The 24,664-nt window shown below is 37.0% G+C and overlaps 1 protein-coding gene across 4 annotated transcripts in view; it reads right to left on the reverse strand.

Moving 5' to 3' along the window:
- The window catches only part of LOC306855185 (protein NDRG3-like), a 42,639-nt gene that overhangs the window by 12,772 nt on the left and 5,203 nt on the right, over positions 1-24,664 (reverse strand). For 2 of the 4 annotated variants that reach the window (XM_079393670.1, XM_079393671.1), the window contains exons 2-3: positions 14,695-14,766; positions 10,710-10,742 (exon numbers count right to left, since the gene is read on the reverse strand). In XM_079393670.1, the coding sequence (XP_079249796.1) occupies positions 10,710-10,742; positions 14,695-14,751 (90 nt within the window). In that variant the 5' untranslated portion in view covers positions 14,752-14,766. Of the gene's footprint in view, positions 1-2,748; positions 3,108-10,709; positions 10,743-14,694; positions 14,767-24,664 lie in introns of those variants that run through there. The other 2 variants (XM_079393672.1, XM_079393673.1) reach the window with 2 other exon arrangements.

Below are 24,664 nucleotides of genomic sequence, written 5' to 3' on the forward strand. Positions count from 1 at the left end.
TTCAAATAACCCCACCCCTAGGTGAAATGTAAAAACAAAGCAAACTGATTAGCCAGGTGATCTCCTCCTACAGTCTATCCAGAAAAGGTGCAAATTGCCATAAACCAAAATTCTGGCTATGCAAGATGGTGCCTTTCCTTGCCATATGATCCTTTAAATCCAATTTTCAGGCCTAAACCAAGTCATATGCCTGAAAAAGCAGAGAGATTCCTCTACAAGAGGAGAGATTCCTTGAAGAAGAACTAATGAATGAATAATACATACAAAGGGCACAGGGACAGAAAGTCTCTTGGTGGTCCTGGGTGGAGTGTCATGTTCAGTGATGTATATACTGACGTCACAAGGTTGGAGTATAATAAAAAATATATATACAGACACGTAAGGGAGCACTTGTGTGTGAGAGAGAATTGTGCGCATCACAGCTTCTTCTGCATCAATAATAGAATGAGTCACAGCAGAGGGACACTCAAGGAGTCCTGAGATTAGAAAAATTAGCCTCTGTTCTGAAGCTCTTTATGTGAATAAGCGGCACATAATTGTGAAAGGCTATTCTTTAATAGTATGGGCCTCTCATTTGTTGAATTTGGGATGAAATGGAAATTTATCTCGTTTTGAAATGCATGTTATAGATCTCATTGTTAACAATTAATCCAAGCATAAAAAAATGCTATATTTATTTTTAATTAAGAAGTCATGACTGGATCTTCCGGTGAAAAGGGCAGACTTCTCAATGTAAGTCGGACTTCATTTAATCATTTAGTCCGGTTATACTCCACACCTTTCTTAATGTCTGCAAGTTTGCATTCAGTTCAATAAAGAATATTGAACTTATATCTGATTCACTGATATATTAGTAACTATATGGAAGAGAATCTCTGTTGCTATTTCCGTTTCATCACAACTTTAACATTAACAAAATTTATATATATATATATACAGAAAATGAACAGTCCTTCTCTTACAGGAAGACAAACCAAAAATACTGATGACTCATCCTGCACTGCACAGATTTTGTCCAATCAAATGCTATCTTGAGAGTGTCACACCACTTATTACCACCTGCAACTGACTAGCAGGTAAATCCATATCTCTGATATAACTAAAATTTGGCATTCATTAAATATGTCCCATTCAGACTTCAATGCTTCACTATCAAATACATCAATATGGGAAAATAAAACTGTCACATGATTTTATGGTCTTTAATATAATACTTGCATCTCTGTACAGGGAATGATAAAAATGCTTATCTGAATGACTGACTGGTGCGTGACTTAAAACTGGTTGCTTTGGAACAAATCTGAAAATTTTCAGTTCTTGAGGACATGAATGATCAAGGACAGAGAGTGGGAGAGTCTGAAATCTAACGTTTTAAAAAAAGTCTCTCCTGTTCGCTCTGCCAAACACACTCTCAATCTTCTAGACACACACACACATTTACACTCTGCATGTGGGTCTAGAAAGTGTGGGAGAATCTGGAAAGAGGAGCAGAATAAGAATGAGCCTGAAAAAAGAAGACTAATTCAAAGGGACAAACAATGATGGGTCATCATGATCCCTGACTAGGTCAACAATCGGCAGCAGGAGCTGATCTAAACTCTAAAACGTATTAATTGCAAACCATAAACGCCCTAAAATATGATCTGATATCAAACGCTTGCATCATCTTCCTCTCTGTGCTCTTCAAAAGAGAAAATCAGACAAGAGAGCACTGCAATATCTACAGCCTGCTTGTCACAATCAAAATATGCTGATCAACCAGCATAGTCTTGGTGAAAACCAAAGACATTTATGGTTTGTCTAGTTAAAGAAGCCTGGTCTTTTCAACTAGGTAAACATGTTTCTTACACCCAAACAGTGCTATAACAACCACTGACATTGAAGGAGACAACTTTTGCCCAATTTTCAAATTACTATTGGACAAATATGGGTTTTTAAATGGTTGATTCTTAAATAATTATATCTAGTACCCTCATGTCCTGAATATGTGGTTACATCCTTGTGTGCTGACATTCAAACATGGGGAAAGGACAATCAAAGCAGCTTTCTCTTTAGAAACAGAGGCTAAGCCAAGGTGAATGAATGAATACAAGCCAACAGTCTCAGCCTTTGCCCCCCCCCCCCCCCCCCAACCCCCGCTCCTGCTTCCTAGCTAATAGCATCAATCACACACCACAAGCCTGGGAGCCATGACACAGCACAAACTTGATGACAGACCACTATTACACATGCCCCCACACACACACACACACACACTCACTCACAGATGCTAATACACAACATCCATACTAGAAACACACACAGTATATACTCACTACCACACCCTGCCAGTAATGCTTTTTTAAGTGCTCCAAATGTCCTTGATGTGCTTGACCTATTAGACCGCTTGGTGATCATTGGGATGTGTGCCATATTTAAAAGCCAGACAATTCCTTGTGTTCACCAATATATCATTTTAATATACATCCTGTACATTTGAAACTCCTGAACTGAAGATCTTTGTAACTAACAGTTTAGTCCCAGACTGGTTTAATCTGTGGTAAGTAAACAAGCCGAGAGGTGCATGACTCGCATGACTAATGCATGAAAACACATCCCTCATTGAAAAGAATCACGTATACTAGCTCACACATCAACCATGACATGCATGCACATGCAAGAATATCAACGCTAAAACACTCCGAAATCAGGAGTAAGGAATCAGTCTCGGCTTTCAGTTGAAGCTGTCTTTCTTACATACACACTCACCACTGCATCTCCAGTGCATGCATTCTGATCCACATCCAGAACGGTTGACATGTTTCCACACACGAGACCGTGACAGCTTCAGAGAGGAGACAGGAAGAGATGGGAGGATCCACGAGAGAAACACAGAGTGGCTGAAGGAGGGATGGAGGAGAACCGACAGGGAGAGCAGTAGCTAGGCAGAGATCCAAGAGGGAGGGGAGACAGAAGAGGAGAGAGAGGGAGAGTGAGATAAATGAAGAGAGGAGGTATGTTTTCAGAGAGAGAGAGAGAGAGAGAGAGAGAGAGAGAGAGAGAGAGAGAGAGAGAGAGAGAGGGAGAGATGGTTGAGATGCAGATAGAGTGAGGAGGAGAAAGAAGTGACTGCGGTTTTGCTCATGCATACGGCAGTGCTAAAAGAGCACCGCTCTGATTGGACGAGAGGGAGTCAGGTGGGCGGGAGGTGGCAGGAGCAGGGATGAGAGGGGTGGGGCAGACATCGAGAGGGCGAGGAAGGAATGATGCTCTCCACTGCACTTCATTATTTATTTTTGGGTGGGGTCAACCAGTTCACTTCTCCGATTCAGCAATTTTTCCCCAGTTTGATTTGAATTGATTTGGCAAACAATTAAGACAACAAAAACAACTGATTATTATACATAACTATACAAAATCTCCTTACAGTTTCTTTATATTTCTGGATGTCAAATGACAGATGAAATTGACAAAATACCTTACAGACTGATTGGACATACTTTATTTTTTACATCAAACATTTTATATTGAATATTATATAAGAATAATAACAACAATATACATATAAAAATGTTTAAATAAATGTGTGAATATTCAAAATAAAAATTCTTAAATTTGCACCCAAAAGTGAGCTAAATGTCAAAACCTTCAAACAGGGACATTTTCAATTGTAAAAAGAGTATAAAAATAAAGTAAACAAGTTTTCTGTTAGGGTTAGGTTATAGCATTTATAACTAGATATAGAAAAACAATATCTATGAAATGTCCCTGTTTAGATTGTGCACACACACGAGCACGTACACTATGTATTGAAATATACATATATATGTACACCTTTATAGATTGTGACTCACCAGTTGAAAATCACTGATTTACAATACACCAGTCAAATAAGCTATCAAATCAGTGTAACGACAAGAACTAAACCTATTATCACTTTCCTTGGATATACAGTAATGTATATTTCTTCATTTTCTACCACTGCAATAAATTACCACGGTTTCAGAAGAACAGTTTGCACGTCTGTGACCCAGCAGAGGTGCAGTGTGATATCATATGCGCAGTCTCTCTATAGCTCTTGGTCTCTGAGAGGTTATTGATCTGCCTTACTTCCATTTATCAGTAGACGAGGCTGAAACGTTGTTTTTCATTCAATAAGCCTCTTTGTCGTTCCTCAGGGGCCACTATAGACAAACACAATCTGAGAAGCACACAACTGGAGCTGGCAAAGGAATTCAGCATTTGTGGATTGGAATACAACACTGTGTTTTGTATTAATGTATCAGGCGATAAGCTACAATGCATTATTCAGATAACTTATACTGCATAATGCAACAGACAGAACAAAATATACAAACTGCTCTTGCTATCTATTGCATACAAAAAATCATACAGAAAAGTACCCAAAGGTTAAGAAGTAACATGGTTTTATTACATACTGATGGACCTGCATTTTCAATAATAAATCAGATTGTGTTAGTCACCGCACCAAAGTGACCTTCAGGCAAGCATGCACAGACCAGAGGGCAAAACAGACAGACACACTCCTGAAGGCCTGTCAAGATTGACTACCAAGAAACTTGAGAATCAACAACATGCAATTCATAATAGAAATAAAACGTACACAGTAAGGGAGAGAGGTCAATATGATTGTAGAAATTTGGGTTACATTTTTAGATCACTATTTGATGGCTGAGACTGAAAGAAGGTCACAACTGGGGATCAGAGATTAAATAATGCTCTAAATAAACAAACCACTTCGCCTGGGAAGTGGTTTGTTGCTATTTGAGATTATTTTGAATGTCTTCTAGTAAATTAATGAGACTGTTTTGGAGTCAAGGATATGGCTTTGCTTATTCTGAGCCTCTGATGCCCTCTATGGGACAAAATTGTCTCTGAATAATGATGAAGCTGTCGTGATGACTTGCAGTATTCACACAGATGCTTTAGCTATTATAATTGGCTAAAAGCATGGGGAAAAACAGGGTCTCCAACAGGGGCCTTATATATAAAAATACAAACACACACATACAGTGCTTAACAAATTTATTAGATAAGGTTTTTGCCACATCAGCTGTCCTAAACTAACAGTATTGGTGATTACCAAAATCATTTTTTATGTTTCTGTGATGGTTAATCCACACCAGTCGTGGCCTAATGGTTAGAGAGTCGGACTCATAATCGAAAGGTTGCGGGCCTAATGGTTAGAGAGTCGGACTCGTAATCGAAAGGTTGCGGGTTCGAGACCCCGGCCGGCAGGGATTGTAGGTGGGGGGAGTGAATGTACAGCGCACTCTCCACCCTCAATACCACGACTGAGGTGCCCTTGAGCAAGGCACCGAACCCCCAATTGCTCCCCGGGCGCCGCAGCATGGCTGCCCACTGCTCCGGGTGTGTGTTCACGGTGTGTGTGTGTGTGTGTGTGCATTTGTTCACTACTCACTGCTGTGTGTGTGCACTTGGATGGGTTAAACGCAGAGCACCAATTTCGAGTATGGGTCACCATACTTGACAATACGTCACGACTTTACTTTACTTTACCAGTATGTGTAAGTTCTTTAGTCACAGTAGCACTACTAATGCTAAAATATAATTATTGTTGGGATTTAATGGATTCGAAGATAGATCGCACACAAGTTTCATCAAAAGCATGTCTTTGGGAACAACTAGAAACTATTTGGAAGTCAATAACAACAGAGACTGTGGAAAAGTACATAAAAACAATGCCAGCAAGAATGCAAGCTGTTATCAAGACCAAAAAAAAAAAAGGTAATATTAATTTGTTTTGGTTATTATGTGTGAATAAAGACTATTTAGTTGTTTCAGTTTGTTATTTGCCTAATAAATGACAATACAATTTTTAGTTTTAAACAAGTCTATTTAAACAACTCTATTTATTATGACAGATGGGCTAATAAATTTGTTAAGCACTGTATACACACACACACGTATAGGTACGTACATATATATATATATAGAGAGAGAGAGAGAGAGAGCACAAACAAATCTAAAATTACATGTATATAAATTAGAAAATTCACATAAAATCCAAAGAAGAATTTTGCAACTTTTTAAAAAATTTCTTTAAAAAAACAGCATTCTTTGCATTATCACTTTTTTAATAGTTTTAACATATAATAATTGAATTATATTTTTTTTTATAGATTTAGACTGGACATTTGTTAAGTATAAAATGATTGGATCTATCCAAAAAACAATGATTTAAGAAGTAACATTAACTAAACAATGAAGGCAATGCAGTCTTAACAAAAGAAAGTAGGGCTGTCGCGATTCGTCAATTTTATTCAACTATTTGATTAAAAATCCTTGACTTCATTTTGCCCGTGTCGACAAACCGGCAAAATACCGGAAGTGGCATGATTTATTAAACCCATTTAAAAATCAAAATTAAGCATAATTGTGAATTCACAAACGCTACGATTGAATTAAATAATTATATGCGATGCAGTTGTAATACAGTAGCTATATGCGCTGTATCAACAATCGCCAGGTCGTTGGCGCCCTCTGCAGGTCTTTGTTGTAATGCGTAATGTATATTAGCTCTATTGTTTATTATACATTATGTATTTTAACAGTTTTGTTCAATAAAACCATATGATTTCTTACTTTTGATACTTTATATGAACTAATTATTATTGCAGCATTGCTATTATATATGTATTTGAAGTCATTTAAAAGGCTATTGTTCACGTACATCTATCTTTAATACCAAAACAATTTATAAAAATAAATAAATAAATATTATAGGGCCCTAAAAAATCAGTTTTATTTCCAAATTCATTTTTTTTTTCCATTTTCATTTTTCTATACTCCGTTTTAATGGTTAATTTAAATCGTATTAATCAAAAGCCTGTCTAATTAATTGAGTTTTACAGTTTTATCTTTATCAAATTCTGTTTTCCATTATTTTCTGGATTCCATTTTAATGGTTCCATTAAATTTTAGTAACCAAAAGCATCTCCAATTAATTGATTTTATTAAAAAAAAAAAAAAAGTATTTTTTTTCTTTCTTTTTTTTAAGAAATACTGCACATTTACAGTTTTCTCCTAAATAAATTCTGGTAAATAATATTTCTGTTAAATACTCCTTTAAAAAGTGTGTTTTTTTTTTTTTATTATAATTGTATTATTAGTAGACTAGAACACGTGGATATGTTGTCATTCTTACACTATAATACTGAACTTTGATTTCAGTGATTTGGACTGAGATGGACACTTGCTTCTTGCACTCTATGTTGCACTTTACTTTTGCTTTAAAAAAGAATTTAATAGAAATTTGGATTTCATTTGGTTTAATGAAATATAGTTTAATAAAATATTCTTAAATAAAATTGTTGATTTTTTGTGGGAAATTAATCTTTTAGATTAATCGATTAATCGATAAATTAGTCAATAGATTAATCGAAATAAAAATAGTCGTTAATGGCAGCCCTAAAAGAAAAAAACAAAACAAATGAAATTTAAAATGTTGAAACTTATAACAACATTTGGGACATAAACGTTAGGTGTAATAAAAATGTAAATCACCAAAAAAGTATAAACTGTCGCCTTCCTAATTTGTCCAACGAATTGCTTTGCACAAAGCCATATCAGATAGAATTGGTAAACATAAGTGTTCAATCTGACTTTCACTTTAAAAAACTATAAGCACTGGCAAACCATTTACTGCAGTGGTCTCAAACTCAATTCCTGGAGGGCCGCAGTGATCCTGAAGAGCTTGATTAGCTGGATCAGGTGTGTTTGATTAGGGTTGGAGCTAAACTGTGCAGAGCTGTGGCCCTCCAGGAATTGAGTTTAAGACCAATGATTTACTGTATGCTATTAAAAGGACAACAGATTATTTCACTTTTATCTACTGTCTTTCATGCGCTGCTTTATTGGATGGTGTTGTGAAAAATAGTCTGCATTACCTCTGTTAACCAGCAGAGAGCAGTCAGACCTGATCCACCTCACACACATGTACGTGTTCTGCAGCACTCAGTGCTAGAGTGAGATTGGATTGGTTGGCCTGGTGTCAGCCCATCATTGGACTCACACTTAATATGTGTGAGCTGCTGTACAGAGGCTTGCTGAGTAAGGAAATCTAAACTCACTATAATGTAAAGCAGGTCAAGCGTGAGTCTCAGCATGATCACGTCACCAGCTGCAGGTGCTATATTTAGCTCATCTGAGACCCCTGCACTGAAAAAGGAGGATGTGATTGACAAAGAATGGTTTTCTTACTGCTAAAGAGACATAAAAAACTTGTGAACTAAAAATGTGTGTGTGTGTGTAGATGCACAGTGCCCTCCAAAAGTATTGGAACAGTAAGGCCAATTCCTTTATTTTTGCTGTAGACTGAAAACATTTGGGTTTCACATCAAAAGATGAATATGAGATGAGAGATTAACATTTCAGCTTTTATTTACAGGTATTTTCATCTGGATCTGATACACAACTTAGAAGATAGCACCTTTTGTTTGAACCCACCCATTTTTCATGTTACCAAAAGTATTGGAACATGTGACTGACAGGTGTGTTTTGTTGCCCTGGTGTGTCCTATTAATTGATCATTCAAACAATAAATAGCACTGAATGTCTGCGCTCAGTTTCAGATCCGTGCAGACTGCATTTATAGTTAGTTAGATGTGTAACCAACATGAAAACCAGAGAGGTGTCTATGGGTAAAAAATTAGCAATTGTGAAGCTGAGAGAAGATGAACAATCAATCAAACCATTGCACAAACACTGGCAATAGCAAGTACAACCATTTGGAATCTAATGAGGAAGAAAGAAACCACTGGTGTACTAAGTAACACACCTCGAACGGGTAGATCAAGGAAAACATCTGCAGTTGAGGACAGAAACATTGTGACAGCTGTAAAGAAAGACCCTAAAACAACTGTTAGTGACATCAGCAACAACCTCCAGAGGGCAGGAGTGAAGGCATCACAATCTACTGTTCGCAGAAGACTTCATGAACAAAAGTACAGAGGCTACACCAGAAGATGCAAACCACTCATTAGCAAGAAGAATAGGAGACGAGCCTCACAAATTCTATTTGTTGTGGAAAAGTAAGGAAAGTTTGTTCAAGCGCCAGCAGAAAACAGTGTAAAGAAATACTCTTTGAGAGAAGCAGTCTTTATCAGCGGAAGTTAAAAGTAGCTCGTAAGTGTATGTACTTGTCTTATTAGTGTTTAGCGCAGTTGTCGTTGCTAGGAAACGCTTGTTTTGTTTACTGTGTGGAGACGTATCGCGTTTGGTCTCGGTCTGTCTCGAGTATCTTGTCAGTGTCTGCGCTTACTTGGCCATTTGTTGTGAAAAATAAGGAGTGTCCAGCTAAGTTCAGTTAGTATTTTGTTAGATGGGTAACGTTATAAAAAAAAGCTTAGTTTACTGCGGCAGTTGTCGTGTGAAGGCCTCCTCGTGTGATGACCGAAGAGTGTAAAGACCATCGACTCAACCGTGTGACTGCACCGGGCTGGGACACCGCCAAAGGATATAAGTATCACTTTTTATTTCTCCTCTTTTCTACTACTGGTTTCACTTCTGTTTCAGTTTTTATAACCATTTCTAACTGTGTAATTAAGTTGTTGTTTTTAGCATGTGTGTTTGGTAGTGTTATTTCTTAGGATTACTGAAAAACTACACTGTCGTGATTTGTATTTGTTATCTATTTTAATTTTAGTTAAATAATGTCTGAATTTATTATGTCTGTATGGTGCTTTTATTAAGTTTTAGTTTGAATTAATTTGAGTTATTTTAATACTTCAACAAACTAAATGGAAATGAAATTTTATATATATATATATATATATATATATATATATATATATATATATATATATATTGAATTTATAAATGTGTTTGTATATGTATTTATGTATGTATGTATGTGTGTGGTTGTACATATACATATATAGTTGTTGGTTTTTTGGTGTTTGGTTTAGCGTTATGTTAGAATCATTATTATTCAATCATTTTGAATTGTTTTTAGCTTTATTTTATTTTATTTTTTTCATTTAAATGTTAAGTTTTGATATTTTGTTGTATGCATTTGTCATTTTTATTTTTAAAATGTGTATAGGTAGTATTTATAAAGTTTTAGCTTTTAGTTTTGGATCTGTTTTTAGTTGTTTTAATACTACAATTGATTGCTTCTGTTGTCCTCATTTGTAAGTCGCTTTGGATAAAAGCGTCTGCTAAATGACTAAATAATAATAATAATAATAATAATAATATATGTATATACATACATACCTACATACATACATATATATATAAAGATGTCAACCTCAATCATATCATCCATTACTCAGCAGAATGGATAATGATCAGTCTGGATAATCCAAATATGTTTTACAGGAAGCTGCATTAAATATAGAGTGCCTTCTCATATTACAACACCAGGATCATCTTATTTCCTTTTAAATGGATTTATTTCAACTAAACAAAATCAGTTTATGGCCGTTGGAGCTGATTTAGAAAGTCCTGGAGAGATAAAGGTAGAGTACCCGGTAACATCAAATCTTATTCTCATATTCAGGTTTATTAACATCAAAATATTACGTTTTTCCCAAAATATCACTTCTGATATTAAAATATGAAGGCTGAACAACTTAAAATACTCATATCATACCACTTGACTGTTTTAGCACACCTTACTGAGCGTTTAAGAATAACTCATTTTATCTCACCCACTCAGGAAATATTTATAAGTCTTATCTTACCTGACAGTCAAAGTCTTGGAAGTTTTGAGAATTCTGTAGGAGAAAGAGATGATATTTGATTATTCTATACTCACTGACTTGCATGAAAATGTTTAACAATGTTCAGTTCTGATCATATCATCAATTATTCTCTATTCAGCTTGTGCTGCTCTTTATATTGACACCACCAGGTGGAGTGAGAGGTCAGGGAGTCACTCCAGTTCAATCATTTAAAGGATGGTTCATCAAAAAAATCTAAATTCTGTCATAATTAACTTGTTGTCATGCCATTTCAAACCTGTATGCTGTTATTTTTTATTGCAAAGTGGAAAACTAAGACTTGGAGTTTGTGCACGAAGTGAATGGATGATTTGTATGTCATTATAAACTGCTGCTGTGTGCAAGAACTGCATAACTCTATCAAATTTCAAGAAAAACTAACAAAAAAACAGCAGGTTTGAAACAACTTATACATGATAAAGTCCCAACATTAAATTACCCACCTGCAACTGTAATGTAACCATTTTCCATTTTCATTTTAGTTAAAGCTTTAGTCATTTTATTCGGTTTTTGTCATTTTTAGTAGTTTCTTTTTAAATGTAGGTATATATCAGCATAGTTTTGATCAATTTTCATTTTAGGTTTAATTATTTAAGTACATCAAGTTAAACAGAGTTAAAATGAGAAATGCTGCCTTGGAAACTACAGGTCCTTTTAAAAAAATTAGCATATTGTGATAAAGTTCATTATTTTCTGTAATGTACTGATAAACATTAGACTTTCATATATTTTAGATTCATTACAACACAACTGAAGTAGTTCAAGCCTTTTATTGCTTTAATATTGATAATTTTGGCATACAGCTCATGAAAACCCAAAATTCCTATCTCAAAAAATTAGCATATCTTGAAAAGGTTCTCTAAACGAGCTATTAACCTAATCATCTGAATCAACTAATTAACTCTAAACACCTGCAAAAGATTCCTGAGGCTTTTAAAAACTCCCAGCCTGGTTCATTACTCAAAACCGCAATCATGGGTAAGACTGCCGACCTGACTGCTGTCCAGAAGGCCATCATTGACACCCTCAAGCAAGAGGGTAAGACACAGAAAGAAATTTCTGAACGAATAGGCTGTTCCCAGAGTGCTGTATCAAGGCACCTCAGTGGGAAGTCTGTGGGAAGGAAAAAGTGTGGCAGAAAACGCAGCACAACGAGAAGAGGTGACCGGACCCTGAGGAAGATTGTGGAGAAGGACCGATTCCAGACCTTGGGGGACCTGCGGGAGCAGTGGACGGAGTCTGGAGTAGAAACATCCAGAGCCACCGTGTACAGGCGTGTGCAGGAAATGGGCTACAGGTGCCGCATTCCCCAGCTCAAGCCACTTTTGAACCAGAAACAGCGGCAGAAGCGCCTGACCTGGGCTACAGAGAAGCAGCACTGCGAATTTTGCATGTCATTCGGAAATCAAGGTGCCAGAGTCTGGAGGAAGACTGGGGAGAGGGAAATGCCAAAATGCCTGAAGTCCAGTGTCAAGTACCCACAGTCAGTGATGGTCTGGGGTGCCATGTCAGCTGCTGGTGTTGGTCCACTGTGTTTTATCAAGGGCAGGGTCAATGCAGCTAGCTATCAGGAGATTTTAGAGCACTTCATGCTTCCATCTGCTGAAAAGCTTTATGGAGATGAAGATTTCATTTTTCAGCACGACCTGGCACCTGCTCACAGTGCCAAAACCACTGGTAAATGGTTTACTGACCATGGTATTACTGTGCTCAATTGGCCTGCCAACTCTCCTGACCTGAACCCCATAGAGAATCTGTGGGATATTGTGAAGAGAAAGTTGAGAGACGCAAGACCCAACACTCTGGATGAGCTTAAGGCCGCTATCGAAGCATCCTGGGCCTCCATAACACCTCAGCAGTGCCACAGGCTGATTGCCTCCATGCCACGCCGCATTGAAGCAGTCATTTCTGCAAAAGGATTCCCGACCAAGTATTGAGTGCATAACTGAACATAATTATTTGAAGGTTGACTTTTTTTGTATTAAAAACACTTTTCTTTTATTGGTCGGATGAAATATGCTAATTTTTTGAGATAGGAATTTTGGGTTTTCATGAGCTGTATGCCAAAATCATCAATATTAAAACAATAAAAGGCTTGAACTACTTCAGTTGTGTTGTAATTAATCCAAAATATATGAAAGTCTAATGTTTATCAGTACATTACAGAAAATAATGAACTTTATCACAATATGCTAATTTTTTGAAAAGGACCTGTAGTTGAAATATATTTTATTTCAGTTAATGTTTAAGAAAATGTTTTTTTTATGGTTTTAGTTTTACTTTCTGTTTTAGTTAACTATAATAACCCCTTGTCTAAACATTATCTCAAAATATAAAAATAGACATTACAAATATTTTCTATTTAGTTGACACTACCTTTTTCTACCTTCTATTTGTGTTCTGTTAAATGTAGAAACCAGGAATATATATATATATATAAATAAACCTCTTCCTGAGGGGTCTCTGTCTGAAAACCCAGTCTGCAAACCCCTGCTCTATGCTTTATGCCATTCATTAGTCCCAAGGGGGAGGAAGCCACCCATAAAACATTTGTCCCTCGCCTTGTGAATTATACTGGCAGCCTTGCTCAACGTTAATGGGTGTATGGCATTTACATTTCTATTTTTAGTGTTTCTGATATGGATGCTGTGTGGCAAAGAAGTATGGTAAAATTTAAACTGACAAACCCTGCAGATCCCGTGATGCAAATTCCTGCCAACAGGGGCTGCAGGAGGAATAATAATTGCTCTGGAGAAGACAAATATCTTTAATTGTGCAGAATTTTTTTGCACCTCAACCCCACTCATCCTATCTTTTTCTACCCCTGTCCTTTCAATTTTGTTCTTCCACTTTTCCTCTTTCTCTTTAAACCATTTCACTAATATTCCACCCCATCCACCTCTTTTCCATCTCCATTCATTTCTCTTGCTACAGTAACTCCCACATGAATTATTCAGTTCGATGAAGTAAAGACAGACACAGGGGTAGAGAGGAACTTTGCTTCGGATACAGAAAATCCCAGATCTCGAACACAAGGAGCCATTGAGGGAAGACGTGTGTGAGAGTGTTTTCATGTGGCATAGACGTATAACATGAGTTCTGAGACTTGATGTGAGGTTTACACTGTGTAACTAGTGATGAGCTCTGTGGTGTCTATAGGCTTTTTTTTGCTCCTCATACATTTATTGGTATATATATCAACAACGACTCAAGGTCTGGCTGCAAATTCTGCTGATTTAAACTAAATATCTAAGACATATAAGATTTATAAAAATTGACTGTAATATTTGAAGATTGGGTTGGAAATTACAAAACAAAAAACCTGCAATAGAGTTATGTTATAGTTGTATGATTTCTAGCTATTATTGCTTGTTTATTATTTTGGTCAAGAATTGGTCAGCTTAAATTATTATTATTATTTATTTAATTTTTTTGCCACCACATATTTGCAAGGCAAGTAAATAAATTAATAAGATTTTGTCTCAGTACCTGAAAGAATAATTTTTTTAATTGTTTATATTACCATATCTCAAGTTCCATCATTTATGTACTATTATTCTAAAATTTATATTAAAAAACTTTTTACGTCTAGGGTATATAAAACATGGCATTTGCAAGAGCATTGACTTTGGACTTGATAAAACACAATGGACCAACACCAGCAGACGTCACAGCACCCCAAATCATCACTGACTTCAGAAACTTCACACTGGACTTCAAGCAGCTTTGATTCTGTGAAATTATTTTTGAAATGTTTTACTTCACATGTAATAAATCTAGAAAATATGAAAGTTTCCCTTTTTGAAATAAGTGACCAAACAAAAAGAACTTTTTCACGATATTCTAATTGTTTTAGATGCACCTGTATAGCTTGTTAATGTATAAGTATGCAAGCATGCTAGTGTGTGTATCTGCATATGAGCCGGATGTTTCTGGTTTATCTTACCTTGTAGGTCAGCAGAGGCTTGATCTCAGTCAGCTGAACATCTTGTAGCTCATCCATCTCTGTCTGTCTGCACTACAAAAAAATATGAACATTTGGGAAACACTCACGTCATGATCAACTATTTCTTATTATAAATAAAAATCAATGTGTACATGGTTTCAATTGAATCTAATTTAGTCTACTAAAGTCCAACTTTGCCAGACAAATCTCACACCGCGTCACATTTGCAACAGACCTCACCAAGTGAATACAGAGGCCTTGTATTGAATTTCTATTAATAAAACACGCTTTGCAAGGCATTTAGCAGAGTTCTAATAATTTCCTCACTTGTAATCAACCGTAAGTGTAGTCACCCTTTTTATTTTTAATTAACCTGGAAGACCTGAGATTGGGGATCAACAGCCTTTAGTTACACACACACTCAGTAAACAAAGTAGGTAATGAAAGCTGAGCACCAAAGGAAATGTCTGTACAATTAAATCTGCTCTTTTAGTTGCCTTGGGAACAGTGATGTTTTGATGAAAGGGTATAGTTTGCTAGCTAGCTAATATATAAATGTTGCATGATTCCGGTCTGCGATTAACATTCTCAAGGCTGAACAATAAGCAAACATGCACAATGTATTTAAATAATCAGTTTCTATTTATCATTCTTGCAGCAAAATCGCTTCCTGTTTTCATTACAAGGACTGAGACAGGAATGATTATTTGCACAGACAGCTGTGACTAAGCAAACAAAGCCATACTTTATGATATTGTTCAATGTTTATTCAAGGTGAGACCAACAGAAATATTATGTATGATCAAATTTTTGGCTTGCATACGAATAGGATAAAACACTGACATAGATGCTACAGAGATGTGACAGTTGGTATGAATGAGGTGCCAAGAGAGATCTGCTGAGCTCATGTTGTATAGTGGAATGACATGCTGACGTGGCTTAACCCACTTCCACTCGCTTCATCTGTCAACTGTCACAATCATCCTGACCTTGGGACGGGACCAAACGTGACTGATACATAGGAAATAGGCCTACCATCAGATTAGCCAGACCTGATATGACGACATGCAGTTTTAAAACATTTAAATTAAGATTCAGCCATAGATTTTTTAAATATTTTTTAAAGGAGTCTCTATGTTCACCAGAGCTACATGAAAAATACAGTAAAAACAATAGTATTGCGCAATATTATTACACTTTAAAAACTTTTTTCACTGAAATTCTTCAGTGTCACATGATCCTAGAGAAATCATTCTACCATTAATATCGGTGTTGAAAACTGCTTAATATTGTTGCGAAAACTGTGATACATTTTTTTCAGGATTCTTTGATGAACAGAAAGCTGAAAATAACAGCACTTCAAATATAAAACTTATAAATGTCTTTGCTGTTGTCACGCTTCGTCCGAGGAAGGGAACGAGAAGACAAGAAGTTCTTCACAAACGGTAATCCTTCGTGAGACGTGGAGTACAGGCAAGACGAACACAGAATGACACTTTCAGACAGCACACAGAGGCAGGGAAACACAGGGCTTATAAAGGACAGACTAAACTAGATAGTTAACAACACACCTGGAACTAATGAACTGATAACTAAAGGGAACGAGGACAGGAACACCAAATATGGGCACGAGAGGAGGGGAAACACGAGACACTGTCTGACATTACGCCCCCTCTGGAGGCCTCCAGGGATCAGGGGGCAGGGCTACAGGCCTCCAGAGCGGTGCCCGTTCCGGGAGCCATGGCGGGACAGGGGACTCGGGAGGCCATGGCAGGACTGGGGACTCGGGAGGCCCTGGCGGGACTGGGAACTCGGGAGGCCATGGCGGGACTGGAAGTTCCGGTATTGTGAAGAAACCAGAGAGGACAACAGCGAAAATGGCAGATCATGGAAATAAATTTTATGTTCCAGGCTGTGCAGGGGATGTGAATTGCAAGGATGGGTTGGTGTCTGTAATTAGAAAGGCACGGAAAACAAATAACGCGTTCTAATAAAATAACGCGAGCCACTAAAGGGACATGGTTAGCTGCTTGCTAGCGGTAGCCTGTTACATTACAGTACATAAGATTTCACTTACCATATAAACAGAGTAAGGAGAGATGACTGAGGATGATGGCGAATGATTTACAGATCCTGAGCACCACTGACAAGCATCTTGTAAAATGTGTGGTAAGTACTGCCGCTCCATAGTATAAACAGAGTAAGTGCGATCGCGAAAGTGAAAGTAAAAAGCAATCATGCATTCCAAAGCAGTTTCAATGCCCAGCATATTAATAGCGGCTCCCTGATGCCCGCATTTTATTTACAGTATAATTACCCAACGATATAACTGCGCCAGAAAGTACTGAAATATATATTTTCCCTGTGTTTCCTTCCTGTGAGCTACTGAAATGAGCTGCACTGTGAAACAGCCAATAAGAGCAGAGCTCAACATTATTATTCATGACCCTTCCAAATAAGGGAATAACAGACCATTTCATTCTAGAGAGAAATGCTAGGGTTGTAAATGGACATTTAAAACCGTTTCTGGAGAATTTTTGCCCTTACCTAAGCCACATACCTTCTATGTAGATATCAGAGAACAATTTAAAATATTTTATCAATGCATTCCATGGCACCTTTAAAACATAAACATGTAAATGGTGGCTGTCATAACAACCTGACGGATTTATTCAAACAAATTAAACATTGAAGAACAGTAAAAATTATAATGAATATATTATGGTACATATATTTAGCAAAATGCTCCTCTAGTATAATTTTTCTAGCTAACTAATGTGTTTATGTACCAAATATGTTCTTTCTGAGGTAAATGTGGCGTTGCGTAACATTGTTAACAAGCCGTTATATTGACGTCTTTGCGCGGCTGAAACACTGATTGAGCGATTACATAAGACAAGATGCGGATTCTGGCAAGTACTCTTTTTTTTAACATAGCCTACCTTAGGATGTTGATTCCTGTTTATTTTGTGCTGTAACTAGTTACAGCGGAGGAGACGGTAAGTTAACGTGTATTTTGCGCTGCCGCTTCTCTGTGTGGCGCTACAGCAATCTGTCACTCCAAATTAAGCACCAAAACGGTATTTATTGTTTGAATACTATAATAAAATGTACAGAACTTGAAATCTAACACTTTGTTTCATATCAAAAGTAACAAAATACAAAGCTTATTGTGATTTTTTGGATACGATGGGCGCTACAATGTTCTGTTCATTACGTGAAAACAAGCCAGACCAATCGATTCTTGGGATTTAAGAATCGATACTGTTCCTTAAAAATGAGAATCAATTAAATCGAGAATTCAATATTTTTTACCCAGCCCGAATATTTAGGTTACATTTTCCATTCTGTGAACATTTCAACATTTTCAAACAACTTTTTGCTTTTAGTACTTTGTTTCAATTTGATATTTGGTTTGACAAATAAGTTTTTAAAAGTATAAAAATCCATGTCTTCAAATAAAGCATATTCATAAAAAGCTGCACATACAATAATGAGTAAAATAGTTCAAAATAGTTGTAAAAGTTGTAAAGCAGCTTCTCTTATTCCAAAAGGTCAGTGCCTTTCATCAATGAAAGACCACAGCAGCATGAAAGCAAACTTGTATTACGTAAAAAGCAAGGAAACTACTAGTACAAATTAAGAAGTGAAAGCTCAGGGGTGGATATCTCCGCAATCCCAGCAGCAAATCCGGATGAAGGGCATTAAATAATATTTAAACAAGGAGTAACACAAAAAGAAAACAACAAATGTTCAGTGTGTCTGTAAAGATTTGCCGTATTGCTCTCCACTTCCGCACACGGTTCATGAAACTAGGCCGAGGGCAAAGGCCAAACTGCAATCATGGCATCTGATTGTAATCCAGTAAGACTCCAGCTGGAATTATCAAACAGAGTCATACACATATTAGAACACTGCAGAGATTAATGTCATATGTCTTGCTTCACTAACCCAAATTAACTTCCTCATCAAAACTATCGACTGCAATCAATGTCATCTTCAGTTTTCACCCACTCTAGTTGAGCATTCAGTGAAGTGTAAAACTGTTGCCATAGAAACAAAAGGGCTGATGTTTATTTTCAGAGAGGGATCCTGAAGGGATGGGAAGGAGTAATGAAGACTCAGAACAGCAGACCGAGGCATTAACTGAGACTCTCAGACACCACAGTTCTTCATTTACTTTATTCCTCACATGACATCAGGGCTTTTCTGAGTATAATTGTAAACTTTACTGTAAGTAAACCCACAGCAAAAATCCTGATTCACCATCTTCCCATGTGTATTGCATAACTATGCCGTCCGAAGAAATGTGACTCATGTAAAAACACTTCCCAGGGTTCCTGCCTCCTATTTCACTCAGATTTGTCCGTGCAAATGTGTATCTACACAGCTGCGAACAAAAAAATACCAGATCAAATGAGAGCTAGGAGTCAAATAGAGCATTGCTGAATCAATTGCACAGCTAAATTGTTTTCAAAAAATCATCTTTTAGCCCCGACAAGCTAAGAGTAATCATCTGTATTTAAATTTTCATTAAACTGTTTCACTATAATATTGCTGGAAGCATGTTCACTAGTCACGCTCCCCAAACCCTGTTAATAAGTCACATATGGATAAGGAGGCCCTATAGGACACATCAGCCCACCCACACACAACCTTGTACACCCTTGAGGGCCTTTTCCATTCATCTCTCTTCATTCTTATAAGACGTTTATGGAGAAATGCATCTGGATTATTTTAAATAGTCGACTGTATGCCACAAGTCAATAGGAATAATGTTTGCAACACATATTTCCAAAAGATGCTATTCCTGAGTAAATGCGTTATATAATGGAAAAAAAAAATCTTGGCTGTAACACAGACCATTCTAAGTTTAATATTGTATAGCAACCTTAATAACATGCACTAATAAATCATTCACAATAAGACCAAAAACGTGCATTAATGCATGGGCAATTTGTATTTCATCTTGATGTTTAGGTGCATATAACCTGGAATATAAGATAAATCAGTACTTTTTTATTTTAAAGTTCAATTTTAATAATAATTTAATTATTTAACAATTATGTAATATTAATTACTAAAGATATTATTTAGCCCTACAACATTACAGAATGTTTTTGCATTTTTAGATAGAGATTTATATATTATATTCATAATTTTTCCTTGTACAGATGTCTTCACATGTTGATTTATTTGGAACTATTCCTTGGAGGATGTCTAGAAATTGTGCCCCCACACATCTGATAACCTCTTACACACACCTGCAAACATATACTAAGTGAAATAACAAGAGGAGCTGGCACGAATGCTGTCAGCAAACACTGCTGAAAGATTGATGGCCATCACAAAGCACTTCTACTCTTGTCTGCCCATCTATCTCTCTCTCTCTTTCTCACACTCTCTTTTTCACCTTGAAGCTATAAACAGCCCATGAGTCAACAGTAAGGAGTGTCCACAGATGTGGACAGATGGTCTGTGCCCTCTCTTCTGCATAGGTTAAGTTCTGTCCAGTTGGCGTCACACAACTGACTTCAATAAACTTTGGTGAATCATTTATTAACAGGAACATCCAACATTCTGGAGAGCCAAAGTATTCACATACAGAAAACAATGGGTTTTTTGCCTTCTGAAAAATGAACCTAAATATATTTAACAAATAAATAAATAATACTTAAAGTCCCCCTGTGGTGAAAATCAAGTTTGTAACAGAACTCAAATCATGCAGTAACATCAACAGCACATGCTTCATAAATTGGTTACTATTCAACCTCTTTTTAACGTGGAAGGTCATTCTGATGCTCAGGCATCACCACAGACCACTTCCATGCATCCTCATATGTTGAATTTAAACCAGTCCAATCATGTTCTCTCAATCTCCCTCAAAGAGAGTGGGAAGCTGAGGGACACAATAGCCGCACCTATTATGCAAAATTCACTTTCACATGTTGTTTGGACATAAATGTGTGTGTGCACACAACCACTCTATAATGATAAAAATCAACCTGCTCTTTTTTTTTTTTTAAATCTCCATATATCATTAGCAGCATCTCAGAGCAAGCTGATCACAGAATCCGTAAAGTGTGACATCACAATTTACAAGCCCCACCTACTATTGATCGATTGACACTGCCGTAATCTAGCCGAGACACCGCCCTGAGTGAGCCGCACACAATCTGCCCTGTTTATCTTCAGGCTAGAGCATTTAAAAGCAGCATTCAAGTAATAAATATCTTCTTTTTAAGGCTATAGACGTTATTCAGTCCAGAGCAGTAAGTGATTCTCTGCTTTTATTTATTCTTTGGGTCATATTAATAGCATAGACAGCAGTATAGGTACTGTATATTATGCTGATGTCACTTAATACACAGATCTAATATAAACATGCAATTTCTTTCCCAGAGATTTGTTTACCTTCATAAACATAACCGACTGTTTTTTAACTTGTGTGTGTTTTTAACATAAACTCGTGTGTGAAAGAGAACTTTAGTACTCTGTACTTTAGTACTGCAGCCACTTTCTGTACGCGTGCTACGGATGTTTGCACTCAGAAAACGTCTATCAGAAGTTTAAACTAATATGGCTTTAAAAGGCGTGATTTCAGTGCGATAGACATGATAATCAAAACCAAATAGATGCTTTTTTGGCAGTTACAGGCTGTGAAGGCACTTCTCTATTCTGGAAAATAGGGCAGGGAGCAGCAGCTCATTTGCATTTAAAGAGACATGTTCTAATACAGAGTGTTTCTGCTTCCACTCAAAATAGGCATTTTCAAAATGATATAATAAATGATCTGTGTGGTATTTTGAGCTGAAACTTCACAGACACATTCTGGGGACACCTGAGACTTATATTACATTGTAAAAAGGGGCATAATAGGTGCCCTTTAAAGGTAATGTCATCAAGCTGTACTTCTGCTTTGGTCTCCATCTCTGTGGCTCCCTCTATGGCCCTGTCCCAAATGGCACACTTCATGTGCACTTTCGGTCTTGAGGACTTACAATGGCCACTGCATGCACGTATCCGTTAAGTCCACGAGACCGTAGGGTGTCCCATTCATCATTTTAGCGTTCAGAAGGGTGCTCGCGAGCGCCCCCTTTGTGGCCGCTATGCGCCCTCGATGCATACTTCTACTGAGCTCGCAAGCCTGCGAGTTACGCAGCCGACTTCTACCCGGCAGTCAAAGTGGCATTACATCACGAAAGTGTGGACTCTGAGGAAGACCGTGAGGGTTTAGGGTGCCATTTGGGACAGAGCCTATCACTAACTGAATTAAGGGAAACCCCTCATAAGCAGTTGTGTACGTGACAGGGAGACACGTACACCAAAAGCTCTTGTTGTGGCAGAGTGCAGCCAATTCACTAGACTCTCTGCCAAAAAAGGACTTCCATCTCTCTCGTTTCATACACTAAAGGCTGAGGGACACCCTGCATGCTGACGCACACCGTCACAGGCTCCCAGAATCGCATCCATCATACTTTGGCTTTTGCCTTATACATTAAGCCACTTCCTTGCTGTCATTTCTGGAGAAGTGAGGACTTGCATACATATAAGGGTATATGAGGACTTGTCTGCCTTTTCTAGAAGTGTTCTCAGAAAACTCTCTTAAGCTTGCACACACAATCAAACTGTCTTTCATTTCATATACCTGTATAATACAGGCTATAGCGAAACCCTTCTTAGAGTTCCCAGAATGCTTTGAAAGGAGTGCATTATTCCTGAAGAGTCACAGTATTTAACCTTATTAGAACAGGAAGCCACTCACTGTATTGATTTAAAGCTTACCATTTGTTGGCATCATCAGTAAAAGCATCTTATGCCTTCCATACACACACTTACATTTTCAAGGCAGTTTCACACAGGAGCTTTTAGTGAGCATCAGTATAAAGTTCACAGCTGAAAACAATCCATCCTAACTTACAGCAGCGAACCACTATTGATGATGCATTACAATAAGGGATGCAATGAAAAATGGATATTCGTTTTAAAATTTGCTAAAAAATGTATATCAAAAGTATTCTAAAAGTAGAAGTATAGTAAAGAAGCATGCACATTTAAATATACAGGGGGGGGGGGGGGCAATAACCAATATGTTACCAATACAATGTTTTTCTAATTTAAGTCTTTGCAAGCTCCTAGATAAAAATACTTAAAAAAAAGTCTTCCCAGGCACCATGAATTCAAGAGGTTAGCATGCTTATTCTTACTGTATGTTTTTTTGTAGACAGCATGTAAACCTACCCTAGTAATGTTTTACGTTTATTTGGGGACATATGTGGCATCAAAACAATCCTATTACAGAATGCAAATGTCTCTGGTCTGTTTTTGAGTTCACAAATACATCACATGACTTTGAAGAGATGTGATTGAATTCTTAGAAACTGTGGCCTCTGTTTGTGTGCTGAAAGCACAAGGATTTAAAATAGGTTCAAGTCAAACAGATGGATGTTTAATTTTTAATCCATCTCTAAAATGTATAATCAAGCAAATATATAATCATTTATATTCTATATATTTCATTTACATTCTTTCATAAAGGAAATAATTCATAATTTATCACAGTAACCCTCGTAAGGGTGCCAGATCCCCCAAAGATGCACGAAGCAAAGCATGGGCTGCATTAGATGGATGTTAACAAATGAATCTGGTTTGAGAATGACATAAATTTCCCACCTATCCGGACAAGATGCGAGCTGGGTAAATGACTTTCTGCAACAGCTCACAGAGCCATAAATAAAATGTAAATGTGGAGCCAGAGCTAAATGTATTTAAGAGAACCTGCATTAGCAGCACAGTCTAAAGGGAAATCCCACCTGTCTTCAGCAGGGCCGGGGAATGTGCTCAAGAAACAAGTTAGATTCTCATCTGAACAACATGACTCTTTACTTCTATCTTAAATTGATCCATTAACCCTAAAAAGTTTTGTAAAATGCCTTAACAAGGTCTTTGACCAAGGTATGTGTTTGTATTTCAGAGTGAAACAGGACAATCAACAAGACAACAAAGTAGGGCAGGACTTACTTTTGTTTATCAGTTGACTGGGCCATGAAAAGTGGCAGTTAGATTTTAATTTGAAAGCTGGTGGTCGGAGAGGATTCGTGTTTAGGCAATATACACAGTTTAAAGTTTGGGGTCAATAGTTTAGGGTGCATCATCATCATATGTAATCATGTAGGTGTGTTCTGAACAACTCATATCTATCCAACAATCAAAATAGTAGTCCTACCTTTAGGAAAAAAAAGACTTTTTAGTGCAAAAAAATTATAAAACCTCAAGAAATAGAATATTAAAAATGAATAAGACCCCCCCCCCCCCCCATCTGAGGGTTGTTCCCCCTAAAAATATGATTTAAAAAGCACGCTGTGTATTATAAATAATGTTTTATACTTAAAATAATTGTGTAAGTAGTAAAACAACACAAACGCAAACGGGTCAAAAATGTGTTTTAAGTTTCAACATTTTGAGTCTCCCCCTCCTTTGCCTCACAGTGCTTTGGTCCAAATGCTTTCCTCTTTTATATCACACATACAAGTCAAGAGATAATAAGTCTCAATAGTTGTCGAACTCTAGTAAGTAAGGCTGTCAATTGGCTATTTTATTCACTTAAAAATCGGATGAAGTGATTATTTTCTCTATGCGAGAGCAACGTGTTTCTGAGAGCCCGCTCACGCATTATTTTAATTTGCTTTCGCGCTACAATGCGGTCTCGACATTTGTCATTAAAATAACGCCTTAGTCTCCCTGCTACACTAATAGTAGTAGCTTTCCTCTGTGTATATCCTTACAAGAACAAATTTAGCTGTTACTTGTGTCCCCTTCAAAAACTGCTCTTGAGAAATTTTATGTACTGTATATTATCCCACGAAATTTATGCCCCTGACACCAGTAATGTTTTTTTTTTCGAAGTATGTTTATAAAAATTACTTAAATGTCCTAATTGAACTATGGCCTAATCCTGGCTTAGTCTAAA

This window comes from Barbus barbus (genome assembly GCF_936440315.1).
Source record: "Barbus barbus genome assembly, chromosome: 35".
NCBI classification, from domain to species: Eukaryota; Metazoa; Chordata; class Actinopteri; order Cypriniformes; family Cyprinidae; genus Barbus; species Barbus barbus.